This window comes from Triturus cristatus, chromosome 7, assembly GCF_964204655.1.
Source record: "Triturus cristatus chromosome 7, aTriCri1.1, whole genome shotgun sequence".
Classification (NCBI taxonomy): domain Eukaryota; kingdom Metazoa; phylum Chordata; class Amphibia; order Caudata; family Salamandridae; genus Triturus; species Triturus cristatus.
Genome location: NC_140590.1, coordinates 1,281,727,258 through 1,281,741,983, shown reverse-complemented (window position 1 = coordinate 1,281,741,983; position 14,726 = coordinate 1,281,727,258). Strand labels below are relative to the sequence as shown.

At 54.4% G+C, this 14,726-nt stretch overlaps 1 protein-coding gene across 4 annotated transcripts in view; it reads left to right on the top strand.

Annotated features, from left to right (window-relative positions):
• Nucleotides 1-1,292: 1,292 nt before the first annotated feature.
• The window catches only part of LOC146811879 (sulfotransferase 1B1-like), a 368,180-nt gene continuing 354,746 nt past the window's right edge, over nt 1,293-14,726 (top strand). For 2 of the 4 annotated variants that reach the window (XR_014966788.1, XM_085618836.1), the window contains exon 1: nt 1,315-1,572. Coding sequence is in view for 2 of the 4 variants with exons in the window: in XM_085618836.1 (XP_085474962.1) it covers nt 1,457-1,572 (116 nt within the window). In the remaining 2 variants the exon portion in view is untranslated. Of the gene's footprint in view, nt 1,573-14,726 lie in introns of all 4 variants that reach the window. The other 2 variants (XM_085618837.1, XR_014966789.1) reach the window with 2 other exon arrangements.

The following is a 14,726-nucleotide window of genomic DNA, read 5'->3' as shown; positions in this document are numbered from 1 at the left end:
GCGGGGTGCCCACTTCTAAGGACTCAGTTAAAAATCTTGGAGTTAGGTGGGAGAAGGACCTTGCCCTCACGGCACAAGTCCCGGAAATTTACGCTGCCTGTTTTGCGAAAATGAGATATATCAGGAAATGTTTACGCTTCCTGCCAGAAGAGAGCCACAGGATCACAGTCCATGCATTAGTAACCTCCCAGCTAGACTATGCCCACTGCCTCTACCTGGGGTTGCAGAGCTACCTGACCCACAGGCTACGGACAGTTCAGAATGCGACGGCAAGGCTCATCTGTACGGTCCCTTTGCGCCAGCACATTTCCCCCACCTAAGACAGCTTCACTTGCTCCCCGTGGCCAGGAGGATTGAGTTTAAGGCACTCACCCTTGCATTTCGAGCCATCCATGGCAAAGGCCCCGGCTACCGCAGGTCGAGGCTTAGCCTATATCGCAAGGAACGGGCATTGAGATCTAATCAGCAGCGCCTCCTCAATGTCCCTCCTTTTGCTAAAATGTAACAGGGGGAGGAAGGTCCTTCAGAGTCAGGACTGGCAAACTTTGGAATGCCTTGCCTTATCACCTACGCATGTTAGATACGGAAAATGAGTTCAGAAAGGCGTTACAAATCTGGATTTTCAGTCAGGTGGAGTAGTATCTCAAGTCGCTAAGTCTCTCCATTGCGTTTTACTAGCACTGGGACACCTCTATTGAGGTAGCCGGGTGCTCGGTAGGTGTCCATTGATTGATTGATGGGGTTATGGAAGCTGTTTGGCCCTCTCATGAGATGGAATTGTTGTGCAGGCAGTTGTGGTTAGTCACCCTGTGCTCTTGTGTGACAGCTCTTTGGCTACTAGTGCTTTTCCAGCCCCGGTCCAAGTCTCGAGCCAAGAGTGAGCTGGGCTATTTTCTATTCTATAGTATCTCAATTATAAAGTCGTCATAAAATATGTTAAATATGAACATTTTCTTTTGATTATATGATAATTACCCTACCCGTTTATGTGGGCCTTGTAGACAATTATTTAACTCTTCTGTTTTTAAACTGAGTGAAACTTTTCACTTTGAAAATAACGTTTAGGATTTAAAAGGGTTCTTTTTCATCCTTCTGGTAAGGGGGATTCTTGCCTGCAACAAGTGGCTCGTATTTTGTATTTTAGTCAAAGGTCCTGTTTTGTCGAGGATTCATAACGATAAGCAAGTACAAGAGAAAGGAAATTCGGAGTCGAGAGAAAAGCGTGGAAAGACTAATATCACGGAGACGAGCGATAACAAATATAGCGCGAACTACGGGTTGCCCCTTCTCACAAACAGATTTTTGTAGCCATTCGCCGTCTTTATCTGCTTCGGTTGCCCAGAACTACCGAACCTGCTGTTTTATCGCTGCCTCTCCCTCCGGCAGCACGTATTTCTTGCACGCTGTGTTGGTTGGGCTGGTGCCAGTGGAGTCCGTGGAAGATTTTCGAAGACCCATGAGCGTCCGCATAAGAGAGCCCTTCCGCCACTACTGGAGTCAACAAACATTCATAGCGACTGGACTGACCCAAGGAAAAACAGCTCCAACAGATGCAGACAAACAGGTACAAAGGCAAGTTGTGTTCTGCACCTGTCTTTCTAACTCTTATACTTTCTTTACGAGCGACTCCTGATTTTATCGTGTATAACTGATATCCAGAACTATTGTCGAATTCTCGATTTTATCCTGCCATATTATTGCCAGTGACTCCTCATGACTCGTATTGAGGGGCGTAGCTTGGTCAGTATAATTGATTGGTTGGGGGAGTCGGGAGGGCAGGTCAGATTTCCCACAATCACGCAGGGTCATTTTGTTAATTATATTAGAAGCGGGATTAATGAGCAGTGGAAAGATAGAAGAATGCGGAATTTTAGGAGTACTTAAAACGCAATATTTTTCAAACTAATCAATATATTTTAAGGCCATCAAAACTTAGACGAGAGTGTGTTTTTGTCCAAATGGGCATGTACAAATCACAGGTGAAATCTGACGGACAGTTTACACAATACTCGACTGAAAGCCCTTATACCCAACTATTTACTAAAGAAAACATGTTTTAGGCTTTTGGGTGGTGTAACACCCCAAACAACCCTCTGGAACTACACCCCCGTACCGACCTCTCAATTTACCCTCGCACATAATTACTTTCTTTTTTCATCCTCACACATAACCCTGTGGTTTCTCCTTATTGTTTTTTACCTTTAACTTTATAGTGATTTCTGATGATGTTTCGCATTATGATTTCATCACTGCTCTTTCGGTGCTATTACTTTTATATTCTCTTATGTTCCAAATATAGAGGTCTGGCCATGCCTCCTGATTTTTGTTCTAGAGGGAAGTTTCCATGCCTCTGCTGTACTCTTAAGTGATGGGAAAAGAGGGTGTCTGCAACTGTCTGGTAGCTTAGCTGGCCTTTGTAGCAGAGGCACCGAGGGCATCAGGTCCTGTGGCGAGACCTGCCAACTCACACAGTGCCACCGTGTGAAACACGATGTCGGCCGCTTTCACATTGTCACACGGCGAGGAGCCAAAATCACACGGTGGCAGGAAAACCAAGCCGAAAAGCACTGTAAGCAGTTGATTTCAGCTCATTTTCGGAAGCTTTGAAGTGATGATGTCCTTTAAGGGCCCCCAGCTAGCTTTTTCTTCTTTTTGGAAGATGTGGCTTGAGATCGGGGTGGGGACAAAAGTGTCTATTGGGTCGTTCTTGGCACGGACCCTCGCCCCTCCATGACCCCTCCCCTTCCTCATACAGTGAAATCTTATTTAGTTGGCAGGTATTCGTGGGGTATAAGGGAGACAGGCGCGCAACACCCATTGGGCTCACCGGGCTTCAGCCCCCCCCCCCCCCCCCCCCCCCCCGTCGTGTGTGACAACCTCGCGGGCTGGCGTCCGTCTAATTGCAGCCGCACCAGAGTACCTCAAGGGTCTGTAAAAGACCATTTACTCGTTAATGAGGCTTTTGTTGTGTTTTCAGCCCCTCTTACAGCCATTCTGCCTATGGCTGGAAGACGTAGCCCCCCCCCCCCCCCCAAGTCTTTTTCAGCCCCCCACCCCCCCGAAATTTGGCTGTAGTTGACCCCCTGAAGGGACATGTGGTGTAAAAGGAAAAGGAAGAGTCAGTGGGCATGCAGGATATCAGGGAGAATGGGAAGTGTCTTGAAGGCTTATAACCATTTAGAATGACCCCTTATAGGCTGTTAAGGGGCATACATAGTGCCAAAGTTTGTACATGGTTTAAGATGGGTTTGTGGCTGTTGGGGAGATTAATAGCCTAGGTAGGCAAATGGTACTAATTGGCAGAGGTTTGGATCTTTGTGAGCATTGGGGCATAGGCAGTGTCTGTCGGGTTAGAGGCGTGAGTGGTGTAGCATCAGTGAGAGGCATAGAGGGTGCATAGAAGCTTACACGGTGTAGGGGGACTGGATGTGTGGGTGCATATAGTCAGGCTGGTGTTAGGGGGCATAGACATATCAGGGGTGAATGTTTGTGAAGGGGCATAAAATGCATGCAAACAGTGGGTGCCAAGGAGTTTTAGTGGTGTTGGGTAGTGTTCAAAGTGTGTAGTGTAATTCAGGTAGACACCAAGGCATCTCTGTTTACAGTGGGCCTCGGCAGTGAAGAATACAACAAGGAAAGTATCTTAGAGCACATTTAGTGGGTGAGGGATAACCTTGAATGGAGATGAGCAACCAACATGTGAATTAAGCACTGACAAATGGGAGAATGAGGGAACGTGTGGTGGTCACTTCTCTGTCTCTCAAAGGTAGACCCTTAAAAGCAAATACCTGATGAGTTACATAATGCTCATACTTAAGAGTTGTCCGTCTACTGCCCCTGTGTAGGATCCAGAGCATGTATGAGATGGAATATTGCTCCTTCCAAGAGCAGGTCTCTGTCACCTCTAGCACCCTCCTTGCTTCATAATCAAGGCACTTTATTTTGCATGATACAGACCACTTCAAACACGGTAGGTATCCGCATGCATGTACAACCCCATGTAATGTCACTGTTTTCTCAAAGAACCCTGCACACAAGCAGCTATATGTTAGAGTAACATGGCTTGAGCGGTGTCTGTCATAGACACCCCAAAACACTTTTTTACATTTTCCACACTGCACTCTCGCACTTTCTATTCATCCACACACTAGCATCTAATGCTAACCATTCCGTCTGTCCCTGCATATTGCTTCACTTCACCCAAAGGGGTTGGGACAAAACATGAAAGAGCACACCTTTGGTCCTCACCATAGCATTGAAACACGACTGATGTAGTCTACACAACCCAACTACACTCTTCCATCCAAACACTCCCACACAACAGCATGCAAGCCATATGCGAATGCACTTCAGCACCTTGTCACCAGAAGCACACCCTCATACTCACTGAGTATTAACATTCCTGTCACTGGTTTCATTCGTGGAGTGCGACTGTGGCAGCATACTGAGTTTGGCAAATTATAGTGACAGGCCTTTAATCTGCGAGACATGAATGAGTGGTCATAGGCCCTTTCATCTAAAGTTCTACTGCTCAGGATGAACCCGGAATCCTGAACACTGTCATCCCATGGATTGTACAAGTGCATGTGCACTAGGATTGATTGCGTGCCATGCAAGAGTGGTAAGGCTTGCAATTTCCTTTTTGTAAGCTCACAGCCTGGACCACAGTACAATTTGGATGAGAGGTTACTTTTCCGAGACCTCATATTTGTATTGCCGACATCTCCTAGATGGGAGGGGGGACAACCAGACGGTATAGTGAAGAAAGAGAAGACATGCTTTCTTTAGAAGTGCCAGGACTATTCCTGATACATTTGGCTGTAAATTACTGACTTTAGCTGCCGTTGGGTAGATGGCAGGGAGTTCAGGGTGAGGCCTCAGCAGGCGCGCAACACCCATTGGACTCAAAGGGCTTCAGCCCCCCCCCCCCCCCCCCCCCCCCGTCGTGTGTGGCAGCCCGGGATGAGACACCTTCCTGGGCAAAAAAGCAGCCGCACCCGAGCACTTCACAGGTCTTTAAAAGACCAGTTGCATGTTAATGAGGCCTTGCTGTTGTTTCACCCCTTCTAAGAGCCCCTGCAGCTCCACTCTGCCTATTGCTTAAAGTTCAGCCCCCCCCCCCGAAATTTTTGCTCAGCCCCCCCCCCCCCCCCCCCCCGAAATTTGGCTCTAGTTGCGCCTCTGGGCCTCTGCAGTATCTGTTGTTAGGGCAAGGAGTCCTTTTTTTTTTTTTTTTTTTTTAACCAACTTTTATTGATTTTAACGGTCATGCAAAAGTCCATACACAGCTTATTTGCCTACAACCATAACGGCCGGCTGCGGGTGACTACTCATTGTCAGGAGCAAAGGCACATAAAGGAGCACAAGTAACATCACCTATAGCCCAGAACCCGGCCCCCACAGAGACAGTTACTCACAGAGGCTCCCGCCTTAGCGGCGTCGAGCCCTCAGTAAACCTCCCGCCCAGCAACCCTGCATAAACAGTTCATAGAGGGCAGGAACTCATGGCTAATAGTATATCACAATTGTCACGGGCCAGCCGGGCAGGTAGCGTTAGGGCAAGACTGCAATGGCGCCCCATTCGTGCAATGCAACAGTCATGACTTATTATAGCGAATATCGCCTAGAAGAGGCGCTGTATAAGTCCAGAACTTTCATCAATGATGTACAGGGCATTATGCAAGTCGGCTTCCGGTAGGCCTTCCACTGCAAGAGCAACTAGGGATTGAGCACTCCACCCCCAATATCCAGCAGCCATGCCAGGGCAGAGATACCGCCCCAGTCCCTGCATCAAGGATTGCCAATGCGACGACCAATCAACCAGGGGGACAGAACCAGGGAAAAGGGAGGGGGTGTGAACCAGCGCAAAGGGCAACAATCGTGGCGGGGAGGAAGGGGTGTGCGCTCCATTGTCATCATCAGGTGGGGGCCTACGGGATTTAGTCCGCTAACAGCAAGGTCTCCTCCCTTCCAGGCACGCTTTCACTAGGGACTTATGTTATACACCCCCCGTGGGTTTCCAGAACCCCCCCGGGTCAGTGGGATGTAGCACGTCATCAAAGAGCTTCAGGGCTCGAAGCCGTGGCGGCTGCAGACGAGCATGTTCTAGCCGCCCCAGGTAATCAACCAAAGGCTTCCAGAGCTTCTTATATTTGGCGTCTCGGAGCTGCAGACGCGCCGTGAGAGACTCCATCGCCACCACATGCCACATACGAGTAAACCACACGTTTACGGAGGGCGACTCCAGCTTCTTCCAGTAAAGGGCTACTGTTTGTTTTGCAGCGCCCAGCATGTGTAGGCTAAGGCGCCGATCGCGGCCAGTCATGGCTCTCAGGGTTGCTGGTCTAATGCCCAGAAGGACCACCAGCGGATCCTCCGGAAGGGGGAACCCGAGTACCTTTTTTACATGGCTGAGGACCTCTTTCCAAAAGATTTTCAGAAGCGGGCATGTCCACCAAATATGTATGAAGTCTCCCTGCGCCTGGGTGCATCGCCAGCACAGGGGGGATGAATTGGGGAACATTTTGTGAAGTCTGGCAGGGGTGTAGTACCATTGGGTCATTACTTTGTAGGCCGATTCCTGTTGGGGAATGCTACGCAAGATTTTAGGGATGTCACCCCAGAGCCGGGCCCATTGGGCAGGGGTAACGCCTGAGCCAGTAGAGGGTTGCCATCTCGTTTGGTATGGGTGGGGGTCCAGCCGGTGCGAGCGCTGCAGCACCTTGTATATGCAAGATATTAGCCCCTTGTAGTTGCCGAGGTCGCGCGCTAGCTGTTCGAACTGCGTGTAGGGTCGCGTGGCCGCCGGCGTCAGGGACGAGCCCTGTATCCAGTGACGCAGTTGTATATACTGGTATTTGTCACCGTCCAGGAGCCCGAACTCCTGCTTGCACTGAGCAAAGGTTTTGAGAGAGTCACCGAGAAACAGGTCCCGTATCGTCCTGCATCCCGACTCCGTCCAGTTCGCGAAGTGGGGTGGTCGACATGCCGGCGGGAATTGCGGATTTCGCGCAATCGGGGTGTGCGGGGATGGAATGGTGGTCAGGCCCCTACTCACCGCCACTTTATCCCAGATCTCCAGGACCGTTTTGGTAGGGACGGCCATGTAAGCGCTGCGATGGCGGGCCGCTCGGGGAAGCCAGGCATGGTCCCATAGCGGGCGACAGGTGACTGCCCTATCCATGTGGAACCACACCTTCTCACTCTCCCACGCCCCCCACTCCAGGACACAGCGGAGATGCGACGCCCAGTAGTATTCGAGAAGGTTAGGGCAGGCCAGGCCACCCCTATCCCGGGGGAGGCTCAAGATTCTATTCGAAATCCGCGGTTTTCCCCCCCCCCCCAAACAAATGCGTTGAGCTCGCGTTGGAGCCCCTGTATTTGATGCTCCGGAATCGGAGTTGGCAGTGTTTGAAAAAGATAGAGGACCTTTGGCAATATCGACATCTTCACTGTGTTGAGTCGGCCCAGCCAAGAGAGCGGCAAGGCCCTCCACGCCCGTAGATCAGCTAGGACAGAGATTTTGTATTCCTGCCAGTTGGCCTGCGTCCAAGTGGCCAGGTCTGGGGTCAAGTTAAGACCCAGGTATCGCACTGACGCTTCCGCCCACTGGTATGGGGCCGAAGCTCGGATCGCCGGAAGCTCTCCGGCCGGGATCGAAATATTGAGGGCCCAGGACTTGGCATGGTTAATTTTGAGCCCAGAGGCGCGTTCGTAGGTTCGGAGTAGCGAGTGCACCGCCGGCAGTGAGCGTAGGGGCTCGGAAAGGGTGAGAAGGAGATCGTCTGCAAAGAGAGCGATCTTGTGCTGCACTCCGCCAAGAGGTATACCGCAGATATCAGGGGACCGCCGAATCATAATGGCCAGGGGCTCCACCACCAGGGCGAACAGCAGGGGCGACAGAGGACGGCCCTGCCGGGTGCCTCTACAGATGGGGAAGGGTTGCGTGAGCAGGCCGTTGACTCGTACCCTGGCGACCGGCGAAATATACGGGGCCATAATGCGCGCCACCATCTTAGGGCCCAGGCCCACTTTCCGCAGCACTGCTCGGAGAAAAGTCCAGTCCACCCGGTCCAACGCTTTTTCCGCGTCGAGCGACAACAGGCAGGCCGGGATCCTCCAGTGTTGCGCATATCGTTGGGAAGGCTCAATACGCCGTACATTATCCGCGCCCTGGCGTTGATGGATAAACCCCACCTGGTCGGGCTCAATGAGATTAGGTAGGTGAGGGCTAAGTCGCTTAGCCAGGATTTTGGTGTAAAGTTTTAAATCGGTGTTCAGCAGGGCGATGGGCCGGTAAGAGGAGCACAGCGTATGGTCCTTCCCGGGTTTCGGGATGAGGGTTATGTCGGCCATTGCCATGTCTGCCGAGGGCCCTACCGACTCCTCGAAGGAATTAAAGAGGCGCAAAAGGTACGGCTGCAATTGCGGCAAAAAGGCGCGGAAGAACGACACCGGGAGCCCGTCCGGGCCGGGCGCTTTGCCAAGCGGGAGGTCGCGCAGGGCGCCAGCCAGCTCTGCCGGAGTAATAGAGTCCTCCAGAAGCCCGGATTGATGCTCACTCAACGGGTCCCAGTGGCAAGAGTCTAAGGCCTCCGCAACCAGCTCCGCCGCAGGGGAGTCGCCAGTATAGAGGGCTGCATAGTAGTCGTGAAACATTTGGAGCTTTGCCGGTTCCGCAACGGCCCAGGACCCGTCCGCCTTCTGTAGTTTCGCGACATGCGCCGTAGCTGCCCGCGTCCGCAAGCGTCGTGCCAGAACAGTGCCCACCTTGTCGCCCCCCGCGTAGTAGCGCTGCTTGAGTGCAAGCAGAGCGCGCTCAGCCTTGTTGACCCTGTGCGCGCGGAGCTGCCCCCGAAGGACGGCCAAGCGGCGCTTGTGCGTCGCCAGCGGGCGCTCCTTGTCCATCTGCTCGAGCACCTGTATCTCCCTCGTAAGTTTTGTCTCGTATAGCTGGGCCTCTCGCGCTCGAGCGACCGCCAAGGCTGTGAGAGTGCCCCGTATAGTGGCTTTGAAGGCGTCCCAGAGAAGGGGGAGAGGGGTCCCCGGCAAGTCATTGTCTTCGAAATATGCCAGGATGGCTGTCTGGATTTCCTCTCTATCTACTGGGTCACGAAGGACGTGATCCGGGAATCGCCAGCGGCGCGGCCGTAGTGGGTGGGGAGGACCCTCCCGTAGAAGCAGCTCAACATGGGCGTGATCTGAGACCGAGATGGTGGAATGGGACACCGAGACGGAGTCCTTGAGCAATGAGTGCGATACGAGGAGGAGGTCAATGCGGGAGTAAGTGCGGTGGACATGGGAGTAAAAGGTGTAGTCTCGCAGCCCCGGGGAGTGATACCTCCAGACATCTACTAAGTTTAAGGCGGTTAGGGAGCGTTTCACCGCCGCAGACATGGCTCCCACCCCGTGGAAAGCGCCCCCACAGCGATCGAGCTCCGCGTCCCACTCCCAATTGAAGTCCCCTCCGACTATGAGGTCAGTGGTCACTGGCTCAAGGTGTTCCCTGATTATCCTACGCAAGAAGAGATCCTGACCCTGAGTGGGGGCATACAAATTACACCGTGTCAGAGCGCGGGCGCCCCGCCGGACCTCCACCCGCAGAAACCGCCCCTCAGCATCCCTATGTACTCTGGCGTCCCCCCGGGATATCCCCGCCCTGCACAGGATCGCCACTCCCGCCGTCTTCGAGGGAGCCGAGGACCAGATCTGGAGGGGGAAGCGCGGGTTCGCCATCCGGCCCACATCCGACTTGAGGAGGTGTGTCTCTTGGAGGAGGATGATATCGGGATTCTGTAGGAGCAGGTAGCGCCAGATTAGGCGTCGTTTGTTGGGAGAGTTGAGCCCTTTCACATTGAGAGAGAGAATCTTCCAGGGAGAGGTGGTATTCATTGTCGTAAAATCCCTAGTAGGGCACCTCCCGCATGAACATCCCACCCATACACATGTCCCCCCCGCCAAGGGGAGTGAATGAAAGGGGGTACTGAGGGGAACAAATAAAAACAAATACAACCATGGAAACCTGTAGTCGGCCAACAGGGCCGGAAGAGCCTATTCCAGTCAAGAGAGTAGCCAGGCACCACGGCACAGGCTGTCTCGGAGATGTCACTCTCCCAGAAATAGGAGTGGGGGTGCGCCATCGCTGAACCGCTAAGCTATGTGTCGAGAGTCCGTCCCGGGCCGCCGCCCAAGCCGGGGAGGCAGCGCCCCGTAGAAGAGACGGCGGTGCGCCTCCGAGTGAGGCGTCCAAGGCGTCGAGTAATGGGGGAGAGATGCAGCCCACAGCCGGCCGCACCTCCCAGTCGTCTCAGTTGTAAAGCTGCAATCAGGTGGGATGTTCCGCAATGGTAGTGGTCATTTAAGGGCAGAGGCCTGTGAGCCCAGCGGCGAGGAGGAGCCCTCCAGGGATTTGATATGTTCAATAATGTCCTGCTTGTCCCGGGAGGCCCTGCTGCCCTCCGGCGACGATGGGTGTCGAGGGCGTCGCACTGTGGACCACTGTGGCTTCAACGGGACTCTAAGTTTGGGGGGGCGCCGCGAGGGGCTGGCCGGTGGTGAATCGGGAATCTGCAGTAATTGAGCCGCCTCCCGGTATGAGCGCAGCACCCGCCGTTTAGACTCCCACTGAAACATGAGGGCGAAGGGGTGGGCCCATTGGTAGCGGATGTTGAGCTCCCTCAATTTGTCCGTGATGGGTTTGAAGTCCCGACGTCGCCGGAGAGTGGTGGAGGCCAAGTCTTGAAACAATTGGATGGGCTTTCCCCCGCAGAGGATTTCGGATTTGCCTCTGGCTGCCTTTAGAATGGCTTCCTTTTCAACAAAGAAACGAACCCGTTTCAAGATGCCAGGGATGAGACCCGGCCTCCCCATCGGCCCTGAAACCCTATGGGCGCGGTCCAAGGTGGGCGGCGAAGTATCTTCATCCCCTCGGATGTCATGGAGTAAGTCCGCCACGAAGGACATAATATCTGCCCCTTCTGCCCCAGGCGGCACCCCCCGGATGCGTATGTTGTTCCGGCGCCCCCTATTTTCCAAATCCTCCTGTTTGATCTGGAGCTCAACATGTTGCTCTTCCAAGGTCGCCAAGCTTTGCCATAGGTGCTCTTGGTCTTCTGTATGCGCATCCAGGGTCTTTTCTAAGTCATCTACTCGGCCTCCCAGCTCCCCCACATCCTTCCGAAGGTCCTTCACGCATGCCTGGACTTCTGTGCGGAGGGACCCAATTTCTGACTTAAGTTCTTGCATGAACGCCGTCATGAAGGATTGCGTGACGGGGGCCGCCGAGACACCTGCCCCTGATGGCTCCGCACTCTGCGATGCTGTGTTGGGCTTGTTCCACAAGTCCTTGACAGAGGCGTCTTTGGGGGTCGCCGGCGGCTCTTTCCCTGGCTTCGTGCGGGTCATGATGTGGCCGCACCTGGGATCGGCCTCTCAGTGTATGGGAGTAGCAGCCCCCAGCAGCTCAAAGCCCCGCAGTCGTATGGTGGACGCCCAGCTCCGACCTTCCAGTCTCGGAAACACAGGGGCGCCAGGATGAGCGCAGACGACAGGGTCGTGGCGCAGGGCGCCGCAGTGTAGAAGGTTCTCCCGGCACAGCACCACGAAGCGATGCGGCCGCTAAACTGCACCCCTCCACGGGATCCACCGCCAACTCCAGGTTCAAGCTCCCTCGCCGTCCTGGACCCCGGCGAGGGCCGCGATGTAACTTCAGAGGCGACACCCAGCGTGAGGAATGGCCGTCGCGCCTGCAACGCGTGCCACCAGCAGGCTCCCAGGCCAAGGCGCGGCAACGGACCTCACCCAGCCCAGCGCTAGTCCACCACTTCTAGGTCCGGGGGCGCAAGCAAAAGGACACAGGCATCAGGTCGCTGGGGCCAGTCGCCCCCCGAGTGCGTTTCTTTCTCAATCGCCTCCCCCGTCCAGTCGCCGTGCGGGCCAGGCCTCTCCCACGTGGTTAATCAAGGTGGCAGCCGGCTTCTCTCAGCCCCCGGCGCCGCCCGCGCCCGCCAGGCCACAGCCACACGCACACTCCGCGTCGTCCGCCGCCACCTTCGGGCCCCCGCCGCCGATCCGGTCCCCAGCGGTCACACAGCTCGTCCGGGAGGTCCCGGCCTACCAGTTCTGGGCGTTGCAGGCGTCATCCGCTGCACTGCTCGTGGCTTCCCGGTGGCTCTCTGCTTCCGCACTCCGCAGATGGCCGGCGCCCCCAGGCACAGTCTCCTCACCAGCCAGCGGTACGATGCTCCGGTCCAGGCCCGGCCAGGCCAAACCAGGGTCCCCGGGCACCCGCAGCAGGGCCAGCAGCGCCGCCACGCGACAGTAGCTCCACGCGTGCAGCGGGGCGCAGTGTATGTCGCCGGATGCTCCCAAGTCAGCCTCAGCAGTCCGCTCCCAGTCCGAGGCCTCAGTGTGGCCTACCTCCTCTGTGGCACTACCGGGCGGGCAGCCGGAGCTACGGGCCAGGGCCAGCCGCGGACCACAAGATGGCGGCCGCGACCGTCCCCACCCACAAAGCCCGATCTTCCCCGTCGTCGGCCCCGCACGTCTCGCCGCTGCCGCTGCTCCGCCACTCGTCCGCGTTGCTTCTCCGGCGACAATCTTCCCGGGGCAGCCAGGCACAGTCCCACCGCAGCGCGGCGGGTCAGGGCATCAAAGATGGCGGTCGCGTTCTCTCCCGCCGGTGCCTCGTCTCAGGTGCCGCGTCGACTCGCCACAGCTCGAGCCAGGGGTCTCCAAGGCGCCCGGTAGCTGCCCGCTCCCAGTGGCCAGCCGGTCCCCCCCAGCTAGGTCGTCTCCGCAGCCACTGCAACTGCAACTGCTTTAAAGGCTGTTTTCCTCGGCGGCGGCCCGGAGCCTCAGCGATGCGCGACTCACATCGTCCGCGGCGAGACCACGCCCCCGCAAGGAGTCCTTTAATGGGGCTTAGGTTCTTGTCTCTCTTCCTGATCTCTGTGAGAAGGGGTCATACATAGTAGGGTGCAGTCTGCTCATACCTCTTTGTGCTTCTGTGATGGGCTCTCCACCTGGAGATTGTCATGCTAGGAGAGCAGCATTGAAGACAAAGGCTGCGTTTTGAAGGTTGTTTTTTGGTGAGGACACATGATAAGGAACTGACCAAATCTGGTTTAAAGAAAGAAGACCTGGAATACACATCTTCCGACTGTGAAATTAATATAAAGATGGGAGCCCAAGATCCTTCCTTGTTGTCTCTTCTACTAAGGAGCGGGTACTCTGCAGAGCACTCGGGGACTACCAAGCAGGCAAGGAGTGGTGTAATACTGACAGCCAACTCCCCAGAGGTGAGGGGACATTTATTGAAGCCCGAACTGAATCTGAAGGAGGAATTACTGGACTGTCTTGGGTGCCAAGACATCCACCCTGTGAGTAAGGGAAACCAATGTCAACCCTGCACGAGGAACTAATTGTGAAAGGGGCTGCTGTAATTGGCACTGGTGCAGAGTTTGTCTGACAGAAACTCAGTAAACAAGGGTGCCAAAGGAATTGTGGTACTGCTGGACTGGGCAGTGCAATCTTTCTCACTTATCCCTAATGTAGCTACTAAGGCACTTAAAGCAGTGTGTGTACCCGAATGGTAGGCCTACTGAAGCCAGGATAAGCGTCTGGTGGTAGCCTGTGTGCCCCACTAGTAAAATGTGGGACTGCTCAAGTGTGTCAATAGGTCAGAACGAGTCCGGAAGGTCCGTGACCTGAGAGGTGCCCTTGGGGTGCATCATGAAGAATCCACGTCTTCGCCTCGAGGAACTGTATGCTGAAGAGATCACCTAGCACTTGCCAGGATGAAGTATCATCACCTGCAGGCATGTGGCCATCTTGCCCAAGAAGAGGTGCAAAGTACTCACCGGAGTGTAGGAGTGAGCTGCTCTGGGAGTGAAGTAACTACCACCGCGCTGAAGGAAGCCACGATCTACAGCCAACTACCTGGAAGAGGTCTACCGAGGGTAGCTTGCTACTACGTAGCTCCCTGGTAGACTGTCATGTGCTGTCTGAAATCATCCTGCTTCTGGTGTGATTCCAATCTTGTGGGAGGGCTGAATGTGGCTCGGCACTGCTTCTATAAACTGAGTGCTAGACTGAGAGGGCCTAAGCCAGAGTGACTGAGTGCTAAAATTAAAGAGAGGGTGGATGCACTGTGGGCTAGTACAAGCTGTATCTATAGACCTTACCTCAAACTCTAATCCTGAGGGGGGAAACGCAAAGTAGGGAGAACCCATGAAGGGGTTATTGGATTAGTATGCAGAGGCCCCTGAAAGCGCAAAGACTCACACCTGTCAATTGAGTATGCATGCATTATTGAATGCGTAGAGGACTTCTATGTGCTCTTTATAAGAAGGAACTTGTCTTTTCCACAAAGAGATGCACTGAACTGGACAGTGATCTTATTGCACTGCTGGGGGTATGGTATTGATTCTTGAGCCTGATTTACTTGTACCATAACCTCCACGAGGATCCTGTGACTGCTCAACTCCTCTACCACTGAGAGTCAAGTGCGGAAATGGTTTTCCATGGCCAGGTTTGCAGTGCCAGAGTAGGATAGGCCCCGAGACTGCAGTAGTAAAAGGCCTCTACTCTCATATTGTGGCCTAGTTGCCCCTGCCTTCCCTGTGGTCTCCTGAAGATGTCTCACATTGGTCACCTTGGAATGGTTACAAATGTTTCCTGTATTGGTGAGGGGCTGTAGACAGACATGATGAGTGCACGTGGATGGA